The sequence below is a fragment of the Thunnus thynnus genome, chromosome 15, assembly GCF_963924715.1.
Source record: "Thunnus thynnus chromosome 15, fThuThy2.1, whole genome shotgun sequence".
Lineage (NCBI taxonomy): Eukaryota > Metazoa > Chordata > Actinopteri > Scombriformes > Scombridae > Thunnus > Thunnus thynnus.
This window is the reverse complement of record NC_089531.1, coordinates 12,933,329-12,954,830: the sequence shown is the minus strand read 5'-3', so window position 1 is coordinate 12,954,830 and position 21,502 is coordinate 12,933,329. Positions and strand designations below refer to the sequence as shown.

Sequence of the window (21,502 nt, the reverse complement as noted above, 5' to 3'; positions counted from 1 at the left end):
AAAATCACAAGCGGCGCACAGTTAGTGACGTTATTTTCCATCACCCAGCAGTGGTTGGTCTGTCAGAGAGGGAAGGCAGAGCTAACACAGTAGACTCGCTCTTTAACTCACTTGTGTGTGAAGTGGTGTGCTGTTTTTTCCCGTCTCTGCTAGCGTTGCATCCCAGGTGCCAACTGCTAACTGGATGACATCACACAGGTGACACTGTTTGGATCTCTGGGAAGTGAGGTCCAAAAACACATTAATTATTGTTTATCGACATAGGTGCCACCAAAGAGAATGAAATAGAGATCTTGCTTATTGACAACAAATCCCATTTAAAAAAACAACAACAATGAATTGATCCTACTAAGGAGTATTTCATGTGTGGCAATAGCTTCATATAGTTTATTCCTCTGCCATAAAGTTCAGTTATTGTCAAAAACATATTTAAAAGACACATCAATGAATCAAACTGGTGATGTTTTCCCTCGTTAAGATGAACATAGTGACTGTTGTAGCATGGTAGCTCATCCTGCTGCCATAAATACTCTAGAGCACTAAATGCGTATTAATCTGTGGCTGAAAATAGTCCCCAACAAATGCACTATTCACACTAATTTGTGAAACATTTTCTAAACACTACAGTGTCTGGATATTTTAGGAAATGAGTACTTTCTTAAAATAAACTATATTTGTGACAATTTCTTAAACATTTATATCTTCATTATTAACAAATGGGCATGGGACTGTGTGACACAGAGACTGTAGGGGAGTTTTGAAAGAAACATTGTTGGCTTTGTTCTTTTCATAAGAAGTGATTCATGGGGTTTGTGAGTGAAGCTTAAAATAATGAAGTTCTTCTAGTATAAAAAATTAAGTTTGTTACATGTACATGTCTAAGTCAGTTGACAACTTATTTAAGAAGTTGGTCAAAATGAAAAAAAAGAAAATGACAACTTAATAATACATGCTTTCACCTAACAGTAGAAAAATATGAAGTTACTGAGCATCTTTTAAAAGCTATGGACAAGCCTTAATTAGCCCGGACTTGTTATGCTGCCAGACTGTGAGTACCACAAGAGAAAGGAGGAGGAGACACAGGAGTTTACATCCAATATCCAAAGTTAATTGGTAAGTAACTGTTTTTACTTTGTTTTATTGATAACAACTAGCTACCAACTATATCAGCACACAGTGCTGCATCAAATTATAGCTTGAAATGTACTTTTAGCTAACAAAAATGTCTCTTTTTTTGCTTGTTTGTTTTGTTTTACAAACTGCAAAGGTACGAGCCTGCAAGGATAATGCTTCATTCTAATTTGAAGTTGGCACTAGTTGATTAACATTTGGTCAGCAACAGTTGCAGGGCTGGGACATTTAACATTCATGAGTGTAGCTGTAAAAAATATAGATTACTAATTATTGCCTCGTGTTAAAGTTGGTTAACTGAGCCGCAGCTAAAAAGAATAGTCTGTGTCCAGGTGCAATCTGCATGAACGCAGGCTGAGAAGCAGACACCACGTTGTGGAAAATATACAATATTTTATTTAATCCGAGATGTTTCACATCATTACAACATCATTACAACATTTAATACAACCCCCTTTAATGTTCTGCTGCGTAGTTTGACAGGAAGGCAACGATATCTAGCACATTTCAGTTAAGATGACAGTCAGTAAAATGGGTTTCTAGTCATCACACCGTCTGTCTAAAGTGTTTTTATTGCTTTTTTTCCCTTAATTTCACATTTTTGGTCAGATATTCGTAAGGATTTATTAGCCAACAACACGTTAAGACAACAATAGTAACACAATCTAAAATTATTTTAAAATCTTAATAATTGGCACACTCAAGGCCTCATAAACCTCACCAACCGGTATTCTTTCCTAGTGATGTAATTATTAAAAACCCATCCTCATGGAGGAGCAGCTGTAAGATGTTTTTTCTCTTACACAGGATGATTCAGTGGACAGGAGAGAGATTGCTATCCGTTGCCTAGTGCTGTATCTCATCTCAGAGAAAAGGGGGATTGCTTCAAAGAACACTTGGTATGTAATTCAGACACACATCCTGGGAGAGGGATCCCTTTTCTCTCTCTTTCCGAGGTTTCTTCCATTTTTTTCATCATTAGAGGGGTTTTTTTAGGGAGTTTTTCCTTATTCGAATCGAGGGTCTGAGGACAGAGGTTGTTGTATTGCTGCACAGATTGTAAAGCCCCCTGAGGCAAATTTGTGATTTGTGATATCGGGCTATACAAATAAAATTGACTTGACTCACTGTACTTTGTGTTATTCTTGTTTTTAAATATGACGTAAAACACTGAAATGTTGATTCTGACCTTCTTATGCCAGGATGGTGATGGTGGGGATATTATTGATGAGGTGATGAAGATCATTGTCATCATAGGTGTCATAATGTATGATCCAGCCAGAGAGATCCTGATAGACCTGCATGTACCCAGAGCCTGTGCCTTGCAAACGGGGCTGATATACATTCAACCTCAACTACCCAAAAGAGCTGAAAAACACGCTCGGGGTATTTCAAAAGATATTATTTGAGGTAGATGCTAAATGTTGCACTGTTATGTATGTAAAGTTTTGTTGTTGTTTGTTGTGCAACATACATCAGCTGTACTTTTTACACTAGTTTCCAGTTTATTGAGTCCACCTTGCTAAACTAATGCAGTTCAATATAACAGCCCTGCAGTAAATCCTACTCTCATGAAGGTTATAATGTTCAGTGTTTTCAAGACAGTTTTAGAGAGGTTAGTTCATCTTATTTATGAGTTTGGAGGCTGTTAAGGTTGTTAAACTGTATTGTGTTGTCTTGAGGTGTTTCTATTATTTAGTCTACCCTCACTGATATATAGTTTTAGCTAGGTGGACCCAATAAACCGACCATTGAGTGTATGTTGTTCAAATTCATTTCTGATGTTTGTTTTAGTTCTATTTGTTTTGTTGTTGTTGATTTTAAGTAAAATGGGTGTATTTACCACGTTCTGTACAAAAATGACACATGCTATAGTTTCTGTATTCGTCTGGGAGGAGAGTACATGAAGCCATTAGATGTGTTTTTGCCAACACCTGCAACACTAAATCTATGTTCCTTTGCACTTAGTGTGCAGTATTTTTATGTATTGTTAGAAGTGTTTATTTAGTGCACAGATGATGGTATAAAATATGTTAATGGTTTAAAAAAAAAACAACTTTTGGACGTTTTATGATAAACAGTTTGATCATAAAAACTGTAATTGCTATGTGTTATTCTGACTAAAGTGAAATAAATTACTACTCAAAAAAATAAGGTAACAATTTGCATGGACATTTCTGAGTAGAATGGAAGTAAAATAAATAAGAAAGAATAGCTTAAATTAAGTAATTTGACCACTAATCAATATTAAGTCAATATTAAGTTTTAGCAACTTAATTAAGCTTTAAGAGGTCAAAGCAAATCATGTTGGTTGTACTAAATTAATTGAGTTAGTCTGACTATAAAAGACTCTTAGGATTAACTTAATAATGGACGAGGATTACTTAAAAAGACGCGTGCACATTGTTACCTTAATTAGTTTAAGTTGAGCCAGTATAAAAGAAAAATACTAAATAACACCAGTCTTATTGTTTAATGGGATTGCTGGGGGTTTTCAAAGAATTTTTCCAAAGGTGAGGATGCTTTTTTTATGTACCTGCTTGCAGTTTGAATGTTTGGTTGAGCTTAGCTTAGTTTATTCAGTTCATGTGTATCTTTGGAATCAAGTAGCAGCCACTCAAATGTAGGGAAAGACACTTCTTTCAGCAATGACGGTTCAATACTAAAACATCTGTTCTCACCAGTGATGTTCTTTTCTGTCAAAAAAGGACTATGTGGGATATGTTGGCTGTGTACTGGCACGACACAATAAACAACACCTACTAGTGCTGCTTTCACAAAGACCTGAAAAATCATAGTTGGAAGTATTTTTCCTGACATATCTATATTTATCATCAGCGGCTGTGCACCGCAGCTGAATCTACATTTAAACTAATATTATAAGAAGTTAATGTGACACTATCTTTGAAGCAGTGAAGCACTAGGAGACTCAGCAATTACCTGTGCTGAATTGTAGTTCTTTGATGTAAATTTCTTATGCTTCTAGCTATTTTGAATCACTTACCCTTCCCTTAAAATGTTGGGCTGTGTCAGAAATTTCTTCCCTATTAACTCAGTTACTATTCCCTATATGATAGACATGTCTGGTTTCTAGAGTCCTCTAAAAATGTCTTGTTCAGGATAAAACAAGACATTTCAGGTTGCATCTTGGGAAACTGTAATCGCCATTTATCACCATTTTCTGACATTTTATAGACCAAACGACTAATCGATTAATGGAGAAAATACTCGTCAGATGAATTGATATCGAAAATAATCATTAGTTTCAGCCCTAGATAGGAACAGCTACTTGATTCCATACACGTCTATAAATTAAGCTAATTTAGGCTAATCTTACATTTAGCATACATTCAGTCTGCGCGCAGAGACAAAAGACAAAAGAAAGTCATCCTCAAGGTTGTCTGACTGAGTAAGTAGGATAATAAGCTCAATTCCCTCAAAGCCAAACTCATTTAAGCTTTATTGTATTTTTCCGGTTGCTGTCGGCCACAGATCTCTGGCTGAAGGTTGTAGCTTGATTTTTTAAATCACTTCACCAACTCGAGTCAATTTCATGAAAATACAGTTCCATTAAAATCTCATCTCTCATTTTAGATAGATGTGAAATCACTCATGAAACTGTAAAACCCCTGAAGAGATCTAACAGAAATTTGATGGGATGTTGCTTCTCCATATTAATTTGGGGATTTTAAATCATCCTTTCCCTCTTTGTGCCTCCCGTGTTCTTACAAAGACCTGACCTCTCATCTCAAGTTATTAAACCTTTAATACAAAATCCAATTAGATCTGTTGGTGTATTAGGATTTGCCAGATACAGTTAGGTAACTGCTTCATGAATTATTATTGGGTCAGGGTTCCACTGTGGCGAAGCTACTGGCCATTGCGTTGTTGATTACCAGTTAATTCAGTTTCTTGGTCGTGATAAGCACAGTATGCCGTGCCCTTTGCTGAGGAGCTTTTGATCTCTGCTGATTGTTGCAGATTGGCAATTCTCTCCAAGAGATAAGGCCCTGGAAATGTAAAGTGGTTTGCGAGCAGAGAGGGGGGACTTCTTCGTCTTTTAAAAGCTTATTCATCTCAAAGATTATCTGAGGTCTTTCAATTTGACGGTCATTAGATGAATGTGATTGAATAATAGATGGGATCCTCTTCTGTTCGTCTCTGCTGCGGTATTCTTGATCTTCAGTCCACTTTGTATATCCGAGCATCAAGCTGGTTACTCCGCCTAACTCTGCCAGAGTCACGAGGGATAAAGTCTCGTTCCTTCACGACCACCCTTTGTTGTCTCTCCTTGTAAAAGTCTCTTTCTCCTCTTCCTGCCCTCTGCTCCTCACATCACTTTAAATGATGCAGTCTTTTCTCAACGTGTGGGAATGAGGGGCTGTCTTCCCTCCTCGAGATATAAAAAAACAGCCAAATGTCTGTCTTATTTATCTGGCCCTTTCTATCTGCCTGTCTCTTTCCCCCTCTTACTCTCTCAATCTCTCCCTTTCTATATACGAGCTTTCTTACTTGAGGTTGCATTGGACTTCGCTTTCTTTTTTTCTGACTCATCTTTCCCTCAATTTTGGGTGAAAGTCTCTGAATAAACCACAATCCATTTCTCCTTGTCAAGGATCTGATAAAGCACCCCGCTCACCTTAATCTCATTTTAACTTCACTCTGCACAGCCTTTCTCATCTGTTTTCCTCTTATATTTCAGTTACAAAACAGAATGTATTGCAAAGAAAACCATTTGTTTTTTTTTTCCATTTCTCGGTTCCTCGCAATCACAAATCACAGAGCCTACAGTACAGGAAATTGTGTTTCCTTGGATCTGGGCCCACTCCATCCTTCATCCTATATTTAATTCCCCTCATCCATTCCTTCACGCTTCTCCCCTTCTTTTTTTCCTCTTAGCTTTCAAACAAAATCCTTGGAAATAGCATCCACAAAGTTGGGAGCAGACATGAGGATCGAGATGGTGCAAATGATGTTGAAAACACTGAACGCCACCAGACACAGGCGGTCAATTACAGCGCCTGCGAATTTCCACTGGTCGACCATGCTCTCTGTCTCGTCCTGCTCCCGGAAACGATCTGCCATGTAACGCACCTCCTCCAGGATAGCCTGAAGCTGGGGGTCTCCTATCCCTGCAGCTGAGCACCCTCCTATCCCTCCCGGTCCACCTCCAAAGCCCCCACCACTGGAGACAGTGCTGGGACAACCTACAGTGTCCATATTGGGGGTAGGAGGTGGTGGGGAGCTGCAGAACTGTGATGGCAGGTGCGGAGGCGGACTCCCTGCCACTCGCGGAAGCCCAGTGGAGGTGTTATTCCTCTGGACAGACTCCGAGAGCATTGAAGGGTCCTCCATACTCTGGAAGCCCATGTAAAGAAGGTTCCCGTTGTTGTTGGCGCTGGACTGGGCATGGAGGTGAGGGTGTCCCGCATGAAGGGGCCCTGTTTGGAGAGGAGCCAGATTCTGCGGGTGCAGCGGGTGAAGGGTGGGGTCTGGAGGGTTGGGAATGCTCCCGCTCTGGGAGCCTGAGGAGCAGCGTCGCAGGTGGGGGGCACACGGGGGCCGCTCTGGGTCATCGTTCTCCCCGGGCTGCTTCATACGCAAAAACCAGGCTACCCACTGCAGCAAGACGAGCTGCACCTGTAGAGAGAAAAAAAGAAGAGAGATATGTAAAGATAAGAGATGAGAGCAAGGATTAGCTTGGGAAGAGAGAGAGAGAAGAGAAACAATTTGAGCGCATAAAAGCATGAAAGGAAGCAAAAGAAACACAAGAAATCTGTATAGCATTGAGAGCTGCCACGCATTGAAAAGCACCCACACATCTTGACCTTCACGTAACACCAGTTAAGCTTGGCTAATAGCCTGATTTGTTGCGGATTGACACTGATGCTGTCTCCAACCTTGCGTTTTGTTTCAAAATGCAACTGCACTTGTACTATAAGTAGAAGTATGAGATCCTCGCCAGGGACGCCCAGTGAAAGCGCCTGAGGCAAAAGAGGTTGTTTTTTTTTATTGCTTTAACTGGATTCTCAGCAGAGATGATACTTACAAAGGCAGCTTTAAATTCAAACTATGGGATTATTGAAATCGACTGTCAGATTACTTTTTCACGACCGTAATAAGCTTACAGTAATGTTTTAGTAAACTACCGCATTAAGCTAAAGAGAAGATTATCTGCTCACGAGTTGGAACAAAATTCAAACCTTGGTCTTTTCTACTCTATTCTCTCCCTATTCTCCCTTGGAAACAGAGTGAATGTTCCCTGAAAGGGCATATTGGCCCAACAGCATCCAGATGGGTGTCTGGCATCTAATGAGAAGCTAATGTCCAGATGACTGCTCAATTAGTCTCCACCGAGTGTGTTTACTGGCCAGGTAACAGTGCCTTTTGCTGTTGCTGTTAATGTTGTTTTTGTCCAGGCTGCAATTATGAACTGTCCTGGTTCGATGCCCTCCTCTGAACCACATCAATTAGCTTGTTAATTGGCCATCGCACTATCTGAATAGACCATTCATCAACAGAATGTCCTTGCAATGTGTCGATATATAACGCATCTGCACTCTCATGCAACTGAGCTGTTTGTACATATATCGATAAATGCAGACCTGTCAATTTCGCACTCCAGTCAAAACATAAATCATTAAATAGATACATCTTAAAATGCCAAACACATGTTGATTAACAAGAAAATCTATTTGGCGAGAGCAGGTTTTAAGACATTATTCTTAGGCATCCCTTTAGCTAATTGTATATGATTTTTATATTTTATGCCTTTCTTTCAGACCTTTTTTTCCTTTCCTCTCCTTTTTTTTTCATATTTTTGATATTTCACTTTGCAACTAAACTTTTGTAAAAAGTCGTGATGCATTTTATAAGCATTAAACAGAAGGAAAAACAAGAAGAGGGAAAAAGTCAAATCGAATCCGCCTACATATCCAGAGCGCTTTGAAACACACTCCTGTTGAAGTTCTTGGCGAGGCACTTGATGAACACACTCAGGCAGACACTGACACTGCCGGATGAGTCACAGCCGAGGAAGTCAGAGAATAAAAAGAGAAAAGAAATCGGCGGAGGCGCACAGGTAGCAATAACAGACGGATAAAATGCTATTGAAAATGGCAGAGTCAAGGGGTGACATTAATGCTGAAATTGAGATTAATAAAAAGAATGTATGATATGTGAGATATGGAGACGGACCGTTTACAAGGTTTAACAAGAGTGTGTGATTCATGTAATGATGAAAAGCGTGAGCTCAGTCTCACCCATTTAGGCATGTTTCCTCCGTTTGGATCGTGGTGATGATACTGCAGAACCACTACTGTAGCGATGACTGACATCCCAACGATGATCATTATACTTGCAAAGTACTGACCTAAGAGAAGCAGAGCGAGGCACAGTGTTATGTTTCATTTTTTTTTAACAAAGTTTTACTTGCACTGTAATTCCTACCGGCGGTTTTAGCAGATTCTGGTTTGTCACAAAGGAGAAGAAAGGTATTCTTTGTTTTGCAAAAAACAGAGAGAAAGGATGGAAGGTTATTATAAAAACACACGTTCATGTTATTCTGCAGTATCTTCTCAACATCTACATGTAGTTTATGTAGTAAAATAATTCATTCCTGTTTCTGTCACTGCAAGGTCAGTGAGAAGAACTTATTTCACAGAAACATGTTCACATGATACTCAGGAATAACACACACATCTTTTGTTAAATATCTTAACACCAAACTGGGACCTGCTACTGACTCTACTGCCTGCTTACGGGGCCAGAACAGCAACAATTAAATTTTGGCATCAAAAATAGACATTTGGCATTGAAAACAAAACCTGAACTGAAAAAGGAAACACTGGCATGAAACACTTGTATTGTAAAAAGTTGTATTGGCACTGAAAAAAGTTACAATCTTATCTTCTCGTTATCTTATTTTATTTAAATATTTTTTGTATTATGATGTGTTTTTCAATGTCAATCTTTTTTCAGTGAGGTTTTTTTTTCAGTGTATTAAGATTTAATATTTTTTCAGGCTAGAAAGTGACCATGTACATTCCCAAATAACGGCTGTTTGTAAATCTGCTGCTACGTTTTCGGACATGTGAGTCGCTGTCTGGATGACACCAGCCAGTCGTCTCGCAGCAGCAGCCCGAGTTCTGTGTCTTCATCTCAGGGAGAACGTGATGCGATGAACTGATCTGTGCAGCTCTTTGGTATTTTATAGCTGGTTCTAATGTCTCTGCAGCATTTTGATTATATGATATAAACCTTTTTTGGAAGATAAATGTTGGTTTGACAGATTAAATCTAACAATATTTGCTGCCACATTAGTTTGAATGTAAAGTGAAGCTTCATGTTTTTAGTGGACAGAACAACAGCGAGCGCTGGTCTCTATATGTACAGATATCACCACATTTCAATAAATATAAATGTATTAAAATGAACAGATAAGTCTATATTAAATTTTGTTTTCCCATCCTTGGAAGCTCGTACTCTCAAGTTGGACTTGCCAAGTCTTCAACACACTTACTTGACTTTACTGTGATAAAATAATCTCAACTCAAAGTCACATTAACACTTTTTTTCTCACAAAAACCCCTCCTGACAGAGAGATGCAGTAAATAATGTTATCCGGTCTGTAATGTAGCTATAATAAAAATCCAACCCATTGTATAGCTTAATAAAATTAAATAAGATTGTAATTTTTTTAATGCCCGTATTTTATTTTTCAGTGGAACCTTCTTCTGTGCCAGTACTTGCTTCAGTGCCAATATAGCTTTTTACAATACAAGGGTTTCAATGCCAGTGTTTCCTTTTTCAGCTCAGGTTTTGTTTTCAATGCCAAATTTTATTTTTGATGCCAAAGTTTAACTGTCACTGTTCTTGCCCCCATACCCTCTACTGTATGTATGTAAAACCACCTAGGAGATAGATTAAAACTGCATCAGGGGAGCTATTTTTAATCAATGAAATTATGCTGAGAGCAGCACTATGATGATTATGACTGCATTCTTTTCATCACGTTTTTTAATGACTATTATTTGTGTCTCTAGGCAAAGATGGCCTTACATCTGTCTCTGGCTGCAGTCTTAGCATACTAAACATTATTTCGAGCAGTGGCCCCACAATCAATTTAGCCAATTAAATTTTTAGTCGAGCAGATGGCCACGATAAATACAGATTTTTCAGATATTTTTTACTACTTTGTAGTACATCACGGTATGTTGTAGGTCTGTATTTTTCAGGTTTTCTTTCTCTTTTGTGTGAGTTTTCCTCGTTCAAATTGAGGCTCTAATAGGCTTTGCCATGCACTGTACAGGTTTTAAAGCCCTCTGGGACAAACTGAATAATAAACAAAATAATAAAATGATAAACATGAAAGATAAAATATTTATTGTCGCTGTCAGCTGGAAACTTTACTCAGTATCTTCAACATAAATTTAAATGTTAAAGCAATCATTTTTGAATATGTGCTCAGGGGCAGTGTAACAAGCTCTAGGACCAATATTTACCAGAATGTTAATACTGTATGACAGACTCATTAGCAAATAATTGCCTATTTACACATCCAGCAGACACATAGCAATTTTATCATTCATTTGAAGTCGTGTTTCTGGCCAGCTGATGAATATTCACTCTTCTTTTAGATCTTCTTTTGTTCTCAATCAACTCCTGAAGGAAATATCTGACTCTTCAGCTGCTAAATGCTTGACTTTCCTCTCCGGCTAGTTGCTAATTTTGTCTGTCTGAGATTTTTTTAAATGGAAAACAGCTGTCTGCTGCGGCTGGAGACAGGTTGATGAGAGTGTTGAGAGTTAACCAAAACCATAAAACAATGAACTGAAAGATGCTAAAAAGCTCCTGAAGTGAACTTCAGGGTTAGGTGATGATTCTCTCTTGGTTCTCAAATTACACATAGTCATTAGATCCATTGCTAATATTAAAATATTGATTAGTGCAGCTCTATGCAGCCTGATGAGTCCATTCAGGACTATGTAAATCACTCCTGAAAACACACACACACACACACTCTCTCTCACACATACCTATAAGTGGGACGGAGTCAGATGTGGCCGGCATGATCTCTGCGACCAGCAACATGAAAACAGTAAGAGACAGCAAGACGGTGATACCTAGAAATAAACAGAGAGATAGAACTTTATGCAGGAACCACATTTTGTTAAGAAATCAATATCATGGATTAGCCTCCTCCCTTGAGCAGCAGCAGCACTTTCCTGTGAGAAACCACATTAGAGTGTTTTGTATTTTTGATAAATGGTCACACTCAAGATGAGATCAAGTTCGATTTATGTAAATGACTGAGTAATGCTCATACAGTGAATTACTTTTTGATGTGCTGTACCTCTATCGCAAAAAAGCACTTCGGCGCAGCAAACAGTCATTTTTTAAGTTGTCCAGACTCCGTCTCCGTCATGCATATGAACACAGTACACCTCTTATACACCGCTGCACTGAAATTCATCTCTATCTTCATTCAGCCACCTCCACACTATCTGTCTCAATTCTCCAACAGACAGAATTTTAAGGAGTGCTTTGCTGGCATAACTGTCCCGATTCAAAAGCATTCAATTAAACTACTAGACCGAGAGATAAAATATGAATGCCTTTAAAGGATATTAAGAAAATTAGAAATACTTCTTTTGTCTTGCTTTTTGTCCCCTTCAGACATGATTAGACACTTATTCTTTTTAAAAGCATGCTCCTGTAGCCCTAAAGGACCAGCCTCTCTGTCCCCGAGTCTCCTCCATCAAGCAAAGTGACAGAGTATTTTCCTGGAAGGCAGTGTGTAAGCTCTCTCCTGTGATCAATTCACTAGCCTTAATTACATCAATAGGTTAATTGGCCGTGGGTGTAAGGCTTAGCATTTTTTTTTTTTTTTCTGTAGAGAAATGCTGCGTAATGCATCCTGTATTTGGGTTAAGGATATGCTTTGACAACATTTGTCGCTGTTTCCTTTCCTTTGTTCCTTTTGATCCTTCCCTCCCACTTAGACACGAGTCACAAAAGTTACAAAAAAGCATTTATCCGAATTTTACATGATTAGGGTTGACTGATACAAAGACAACGCAATACTGTAATGTCAAAAATGGAGCTGCAACTTTTTCAGTTAATCTACTGACGATTTTCTTATTGCATCATTTGTTTTGTATTTGAAACGTCATTAACAGTGAAAAATGCTTGTTTTTTTTCCAAACAACAGTTCAAAACCTAAAGATATTCCATTTAAAATGATGTAAAACAGGCAAAAGGATTAAATTCTCATGTTTAAGAAGCTGGAACCAGAGATTGTTTAATATTTTTGCTTGAGAAATTATTGAAACAATTAATATTAGTAGTTATAAAATAGTTGAATTCTATGAATAGAAAATGCTTCTGGCGTTTGACTATTCAATTTATTGACTAATCGTCGCTCTCAGAAAGGTCAGATGTGGAATCCGTATCGTCTGGAGTCTTTCTAGTCTTGATGAGGTGAACATTATTCATCTTGTGCTCTAAACAGTTTGAAACAGATATTAAAATTTATTTGCAGCTGCTGTTTGATCGCAGAACTGCTTCCTCTCTCTTCCAGCTTATTATAGTGCGATTTGGTTGTCTCCCACCTTTCCCTCATCATTCTTCCCTCTCCCTTTGTGCTGTCCTCTCTCATCTTTACCGAATTCTTCTCCTGTCTGTGCTTCCTTTTCACTACCATCCCACACCCATCTGTCTGTTCCTCCTCCTCGCATTTCTCAACTTTCTATTTCATCCTGTAATCCCCTCTCCTCTTGCAGCTCCACACCCTCTCCCTTTGCCTCTTTCATCCCTCCCCATAGTCTTCTGTGCCACTACTTTATTTTTTTTGCCTGTTCTGAATGCTCTGTTTTAGGCAGTCGTGCTCTATACTTGTGCATTCACACCAGGGCGGATGAGAGCACCCCAGTTGGAGATTTGATTTGCTGTAGGGCACCTTGTAGGCAGGTGGGATGTTGAGCATTTTCAGACTAGATTTCTCAACTGATTCAAATGAAAAACTAAATTAAAACCCATCACACAAACTCTTCTGCATTACACCACAACATCATATTTTGTTTTTTGTTCAAAAGTACTATATTTACTGTTTTTATGTGGGGGGGTTTGTTTGCACACCCACACGAGCATACAGAGACGCGATGCACATTCCTGCAAATAGTTTCAAACTATTCCACTGGTCTGCAGTTGGCACCAAGAAACAACAAAGGCAGAAGATAAAAAGACAGCTTGCAAGTAAACATGAATATAAATAATTCAGGTTTGAAATGTTTCAAAAAATCAGCTCTACAAATGTCTATTGGATCTCAAGGACACAATACCTTGAATGTAAACAGAAATTTGTTTACAAGAAAACTCCATGGGTGGCACCTTTAATGGATACAGAAATATAAATGACAATAAATACAAAACATACAGAAAAAGACAATAAATATATTTTTGTATTTATTCTCATTTATATTTCTTTTTTATGTTTATATCCACTAAGGGTGAATGTGGTATGTTTGTTTTGTTTTTAAAGATAATGATCATGTTGTTTTTGTATAAGTAGCATTTATCTATCAGTTACATGATTGATGAGTGAATTGTCTGTGAGGAAACCAGACACAACAGATAAACTGGAGAAGAGCGACGTGTTTTGATTTTGAGTCGCTCACAGTCACTGGTCTGCGTCTCGCTGTGTGCGCATTCTCAAAATCAGTAACTGAGCTGTGAAACTAACAAGCTCACTTCTGGTGTCTTTTCGCCCCACTGGATCTACCTTCTCCAGTCTCTCTTTTTCTCTGTTTTTGATCCGCTCACCTAGTGAGATCTTCTCCCCAGAGTCAGCTGGAAGCACAAAGATTAGCAGGGTCATAGAAGACAGCAGCACACAGGGGATGAGCAGGTTCAGGGCGTAGTAGAGCGTTCGCCTCCGTATCGTCACCACAAACGTCACATCTGGGTAGGGCTCCTTACAACAATCATAGAAAACCTCATTTCTGGTGCCTGGAACTCCTGGAAGGACGGAAACAGACATAAATTGACACAACCTAAATGAAGTTATGGCAGATAAAGATGAAGAAACACCTGGATTTTTTTGATGCGGGTGCAGAAGTTCACCCAACTCACCTATTAGGTCCCACTCTCCATTGGGCATGTAGCCTGAGATGTCAGCGTCGTTCATCTGGAGGTCCAGCAGCCAGCCGTCATACGTCCAAGAACCGAACTTCAGCTCGCACTTCTGAATGTCAAAAGGGAACCAGCGAACGTCCACGTTGCATGTGCTCGTGAAGATTCCTGAGAAAGAGAGAGGAATAAAAGGACAAGAGGCAGAAAGTTGAAGCTACACAATCAACTGACTTAATGACGATATTGATCCGCAGTTTTCAGTACAAAGGTGACGAGGGAAAAAAGTAAGAGGAGACCACTTGAACTCTTGCGATGCTGAAAGTCTGCCCTGAATATCAAGTTGCGTGGCAGACAGAATCGTTCATTCGTTTCATATCTAAGCCGCCCTAAAGGCTGACTACTTAACTGAACCACCTTAGATTTTTAAACAGAAATGATCACAATACAGAGCATTACTACAGTACTATTTTTTATCAATAATGTGCAGCAGAAAGTTCAGAGCTTTCAAATTGAGTTTGGAGGCCAAAGAAATGAGAGCAAAGACTAGATTAGAAACAACCTCCCATCAAAGAAATATCATTTTTATAAAGTTGGCAGCAGCATTGTCACCTCACAAGTTTTCAGATATTCTCTTCTACAGACGAATGCTGTTTTTGCGCTCTGCATGTATACACAGCTGTTATAGCTCAGCCCCCGACGACAGGAGTAAACATCAGCTGTGACACTGAACAATTGGATTTCGCACAGCGTTCTAATCAGATTACCATTGTTGTTATGTAAAATAAATGGACTGGCACGCATAATGCACAGGCACACAGAAGCACAAAATCATGAAGACACACTTGTATCCGTCCCCAAACGAAGAATCACAATGATCCTTGCAGTAGTTGCTGGAAAACTCCAGCTTCAAATTTTTACTTGATTTTTGTTCCTGGGTAGTAAGTGTTACTCCCTAATTGCTTATGCCTAAAAAGTATAGAAAATGGCTATTATTCCCTTCAAACTTTGCTTTTGTGACCGGGACAGTGATATTTTGAGATTTGAGACCTATTTTCCAAAACTTTCCAGATAGATTCATTGCTGATGTAAAACTTTCAAGAACTTTCCAGGACTTTCCAGTAATATAAATAGTAGTATAAATACAGTACGCCCACCAGAAACCCATACTACCCCAACAAAAAAGACCTCAAGGTCTTGATCGGAGATGTCTCACAAAGTCCACTGCTGAACTTTTGACATCTAGGCTCAAACAGTGAAAAACTTGTTAGATGAAAGTGTGCAGATCAGAGAAAACGTCACCTAACTTTTTCCAGCTTCTTCACCCGTCAAGATGGGCTCTGCTTCTGCCACTTTTGTATAACTTTAGTATGAATACATGTTCATTTTGATTCATATGTTGTTTTTTCTGACTTTATGTGAATGGAAATGTGCAAATTCGCCTGTTTTCTCATTGTAAGTAAGTATGTTTCAAAATATAATTTTCCAAGTCAAATAAGCAAAATTTGAAGGGATTAATAGCCGTTTTCTCCTCCTTTTAGGCGTATGCAATTAGGAAATAACACTCACTACACAGGAACAAAAATTGTGTTCTATAGTGTTTAATTACTGGGATGAACGAATAAAGCCTGTTGAGATGTTCAGGCGCACGCACAACCAAATGCCAATGAAGCCTTACAGCCCTCAAAGACATTCATTATGAGCTTGCTGACATGCAAATCAGCCTTCAGAGAGGAATGAAAGCAGAGTTTGGAGAAGAGAGGAGGTTAGCAGGTTCAGTGCTGTTTACAAAGGAGAGGTCGATCACAAAAAATCACACCAAGTTAAACAGCAGCTATAGATATTATTTTATACGTTCTCTGCTCCCTAAAATTCAGTTACACATTTTTGCAACTTTGCTTCATGGGGATGATGTCTTTATAATTACTCCCATTATCAGCTCCTAAGGCACTAAACCCTAAATTACACTGATTAGCAAAAAGCGGTTCTCTCTGCCTTTGCAGTCCATTGCTCTCGTGCACCATCATGCACGGTATATTCTTGTATCCTATATCTCACAGATATGCAGTAACCTTGAAGTAGCACTCACAAACAAGACACCTGAATTTTTCTGCAGCTTGGAGCAATCTCTCTCGTGGCACAGCTCCCGAAATAAAACTCCTATCATTCTGGAAAATCGCCTCCCAAGAAGGCATTATGAGGCCCAGAGTTGAGATTACCTTGTTGCAAATGTCACCCAAACCAGATTTCAGCTAAAACCTGTTACGTCTCATTCCCTGTTTTACCATTAAACCCCAACATAACACCTTTACCTCTGTAGATACGAGAGATATGCACCAGACACCTGAGATCCTTCGCCTTTGAATTACTTGCCCTGTCTCAAGCTCCTGCTCTGTGCCTGCCACCCACAGACCTGTTGCCTTTTATTTACTGATAATAACAAGCCCAGAACACCTCAGGGATTGCAACCAGGATTGAATAGGGAAATACACAGATAAAAAAGCTGTTTCTTTCACTTTCTCTCCTCTTTTTCTCCATCTCCCCTGTTCTCTTTCTGCTCTCTTTTTAATCATGTGTTGTGGTTAAACCTGCCCACCTCTCATTGTACCAAACTGGAACACCAGCTTTTTTCTCTCTTCCCCTAATTGGCTCTGGTCCAAATCGCAGCATTAAGGAGCTGTATTTACATCCAGCAGCACCCTATTAATAATCATGGCTGAAGAACAGAAATGATAGGGTGGCTTTCTGAGCCTGCAATCCTCGACTTTTACTTCAGAGGACCATTTCAGCTCAACTCCCCCTAACACCAGGGATTCAGTCTTAGACAGCCGTAATCTGGTGTATAAAGAAATGACTGAGAAAGTACAAAGTAAAGACCTGTGGATACACAGGGGAGCTGTTACTTTCACAGGCTTACACGGGTCTTGCGTTTAGGTTTAGACAGGAACCGGAGGAAGCGAGCATCTCCTATTTATAGGTGATACTCACAGCAGTGGGAATCTGTAACCAGTGAGTAACCAGGGATGCTGTTTTATACTAATAAAAAATTAATGTCAAGTGTACTAACACAGGAGAGACATGCAGAGATTGCAGAATGAGATGGCTGCCGTTGGGAGATGAGGAAGCGATAGGAAGAGAGAGAAAGGGATGAACAACAGTGAAAGCATGAGCGTGAACGAGTGACTGACCCACCTGGAGGCAGATATTCAGCGTAGCCACTGGAGTTCACCAGAACATTGGTCTTAAAGGTGGAGTCAAAGTCATCATCTGCACTGAGGAAGGACAGGAGAGGAAGGTGGAACTTACTACTTGTTGAAATGCAGCGTGTGTGTATGTATGAGGTGTTTGTGTAGGTGTTACTGCGTGTTTTACCTGTTGTAAAGAAGGATATCTGGTGTCCAGACCTGGTCTGTGGTGAAACGGAGGTTTTTAACTCCAGGATGTTCGCTCTGGTTCCACTGGAGATAGTGGTCGAACCAACTCTTAAACACACACACACACACAGACACAGTCTGAATGCTAGTGGACTGCAGATAAGTTATCTCCAAACCACACTGCTATTCACTGAATTGGATATAATATAATTCAAGAAAAATATTACTCCTGTCCTGTCATGTCTTTAGTGTCAAAAAGCGAGATTTTTCTGCTCAGCCTCACTTTCATCTATAAGATTTCATCATGGGATTCACAAATTGTAGGTCAAGAACTTCATTTACATGTCAAACACCTTGTAAACTAGTTCACTAAAAACATTAAAATCACCTCAACCTATAATAGCAGCAAATTCATTATCACCCAAAACATTCGGTCTCCCAGGGGTCCTTACCATCCGTAGCCACATGTTTGAGGTGAGCACCTGGTTCTTCTCATCCTGCAAAACATATAAAGCAATTTTAGTACATTTGTTTTTTTTAGAAATCATTTGCTCTGTAAATCACAAGGCGGGGAGTAAAATCTTAGGATTATGTGTTACATAAAAAAACATTTTCACCTCCAAATCCATAAATAGATAAACAAATGTAAAAGAAAAGCCTGTTGTTATCAGCATTATTATCATTGATATCACAGTTTCAGGCATAAACAGAATACTTAACTTGACACCATGTTACGATTTTATTTTCCAAACTAATCACCAAAACAAAACTAGAGGCTGTAAATACTCATTGATCCCCAAGAATACAAAATGGCTCAAAACATCATCATATATTCAAATGTTAGAAATATATTTTGTCACATCTCACAGGTATCTGGTTTTATTATGAGCATGAGTTTGGGAACCGCTGCTGTTGTAGAAAGCCTGACACCTACCACATCCATGATCTGTATCAAACTGAGGGAGAAGACGACGGTGAGAGGGTGGGAGTCGTTACCCACCGGCCGCTCCATCCGGTTGTAATCCTTCAGGAGGTTCTTCAGCAGGTTCCTCTGGTGAGGACCCTGTAACGACACTGGAGAGGCAGAAAAATATGAGAGAATTCAAATCCAAAAAAAGAAAAAATCTTCCAAAAAAAGCTACACTCTCAAGCTATAATAATTAGTTCACTAAAGCTCATAATGACACATAAATCTGTGATTCCAGTGAAGTGAATGAAAATGAAACCGATCTTCAAGGAAAACTTGACTCTAAAATCAAACGTGACTTTGGGAAAGCAGATGTGGACGCTGGAAATTCTTTTAAAAAGGCATTTTGCTAAATCAAATCAAAAGATCAGAAGACTGTCTCATCTATAAATACATCCAAAAGACAAAGATTAACAAGAAAAGGAGAGAAACAGGAAATCATCATGATAAAACTCACAAAAATAAAAACAGATCTTTTACTGCCATTAGTCACAATTATCTTGACTTTTACGGTTTAAACTTTGCAAATTAAATACGGATGAGAATAAGAAGAGAAGTTCCACATTAATATTGAAAATAACGAGGGAAATCGACAAAGAGGAAGAATCAGCGGGAGCGTGGAGAACGCTCCGTAAACAGAATCTAATTAGAGAAAGTGGGAAGCCTTATCAGGGTATAATTGGCACTAATGAATGTATAATTAGGTTAGTTTGAAATGCTCAGAGGTAACACACATAGAACATTGAATAAAGATACTCATGGACTTTCAAAACAAATGGACTTAGAGGGGGGGAGTGTGAGTAGATGTTTTACTGTAGCTTCTTAAATGCTTCCTGTCCCGTCAGTTTTATCCTGATTTGTAGAATTTCCTTTTATTTCCTATTTGGGCTCTCAAGGTTTCTAAATGTGCTATTTATTTCATGCTGAAGCAGAGGGAATGATTAGAAAATGATGCTCAAAAACATCTAGGATTTCCCCACTCAGTGCAGTAATTAAAAGATTTCACTCAGTCTGATGTTATGTAACCTTCATGAAGTGCTGGAAACAGCAGATGCAGAAGATACTGTATATGGGACATTGTCAAACAGTAACTTTGAGGCTTATTTGAGGTAAACATAAGGCTTGTAGTGCTATGTTTTTGTATATCTAATGTCTTTAAATTTCAGTCTGCAGCAATATAGTCTGAAACTTTTGCTTTCTCTGGCCTCCCGTCTCTTATTTGCTCCACTTCACTGCTTTAAAAACTCTTCTTGAAAACGAACAAACAAACATTTATCTGCTCGCTGCCATGCCCGAAGGGGAAAGTTCGCCAGCTCTCCTCTCAGCTCTGTCATCCACTGTCAGCCTTTACAGTTGGCTACGACTTTCCTGCTGCTCGGAGCCCCGTCAGCTCGGCTGCAGCAACACGTCCACGGCATAAAAGGGAGGCGAGATGGAAGAGCTGATCTATACGTGCAATCAGATTGATCTGTGACCTGTTTTTTTTCTGTGGGAGTAAGATCCCCCCCTGACATGCACAGAGAATAGGACAGAAAGAAGCTTGTGGATTGAAGAGAGGACAGCAATGAAATGTTATGACTGCTGCATCAGATCCTTTTACACACTGTTTCTGTCATCTGCCTTGCTGCACAGTCTGTCAATTTGCCTGTTCAAACATTTAATACAGAGGGATCTAACCCATAGGTCAACTCAGCATGTGTATCCAGAAGAAAAAAATAATAAAGCCACACATCTCTTAAAAAAACCCCAAAAATGTAAACGGGCAAGCAAACAGGTGAGCCAAATTCTCACTTTTCTACTCCTGGAGTCTTTTTTCTTCTACTTTAAATTCTTATTGTGTTGCATACTTCACAAGTCCAGCATCAACGACGCCAATTCCTACAAAAAAAAAATAATCACACTTTGCAAATTAAGTGCCGCTGCTGCATTCTGATTTTTGAAGATAGAATGAAAGACAGAGAAGCGGGCGGGCTCACCGTGGATTAAAGCAGAGAATCCAGAGAGGAGCAGAGCCACCGAGTGCCACATCCTGGTGGTGAGGAGCAGGAGAGGAGAGGAGGCAGAAGAGGAGAAGCTCCGGATGTTGGAGGAAGAGGAGGAGGAGGAGGAGGAGGAGGAGTGGTGGTGGTGGTGGTGGTGGTGGTGGGGGAGGGATTCGGAGAGGAGAGGGAGGACAGAGTCAGGAAGCTGCTGGCAATCCCCTGGTCTGCATCCACTCGGCATCAGTGGGAAGGAGTGTGAGCATGTGCTGGAAGAAAGGGGGGGGGGGAGAAAGAGGGGGGGCGAGGGAGCACAAGAGGAGGAGATGGTGGCTGTGAGCTCTCTCTGTCTCTCTCTCTCTCTACCTCTCTCTCTCTACCTCCCTGTCTCTCAGGGAGGTGGGACTAAAATGGAGAGCATGAGAGAGAGAAATGTCAGGGATAAGGGTGACAGGGTTGAAGTAAGAGCAGGAGGTGGAGGCAGGAGAGGTTTTAATTGGTCCGTCGCCATGAATTGACCTTATTATACACAACAGAAACAGATGATGCACGCGATTTTAAATGATATTTACTCTAACAGAGAATTGATTTGAAAAGGTTAAGTGTAAAAAACAAAAGGGGAAAGTAGGCTTCCCAAACAGGTCAGCAGTTACACAAAGAAAAAAAAAAGGAGGGGAGCTGTTAAGTGCAGAGAAGTAAAAAAAATAAAAATGTTTTAAATATGACCAATTTTTGCAGAAAAACATGTTCTAAGAGGCAAAAGGAAGCTAATTCCAAACCCTTTCTTGGATACTTGGTGCATGTTTTCTTGCTCAATTTGTGCATCTCTGCCTCCCCTGCTTTTTTATGTGAAAAGCAAAATTGTAAAACATGAATTACTCTTTAAAGCCTCACTAACTTTCACTCCCTTACAGGTCTTTCAC

General features: G+C 39.5%; 2 protein-coding genes across 2 annotated transcripts in view; one reads left to right on the top strand and one right to left on the bottom strand.

Moving 5' to 3' along the window:
- snx27a (sorting nexin 27a) overlaps positions 1 to 21,502 on the top strand; it is a 48,208-nt gene that overhangs the window by 22,522 nt on the left and 4,184 nt on the right. The window lies entirely within an intron of this gene.
- Positions 1,686 to 20,683, bottom strand: chrna11 (cholinergic receptor, nicotinic, alpha 11). The gene is made up of 9 exons (XM_067612673.1): positions 20,577 to 20,683; positions 18,568 to 18,707; positions 18,086 to 18,130; positions 17,632 to 17,741; positions 17,452 to 17,531; positions 13,954 to 14,430; positions 11,169 to 11,255; positions 8,394 to 8,503; positions 1,686 to 6,771 (listed from the first exon to the last, which is right to left on the bottom strand). Exons 1-9 carry the CDS (start codon positions 20,626 to 20,628, stop codon positions 6,034 to 6,036), a joined length of 1,839 nt encoding a protein of 612 aa, XP_067468774.1. The 5' UTR covers positions 20,629 to 20,683; the 3' UTR covers positions 1,686 to 6,033.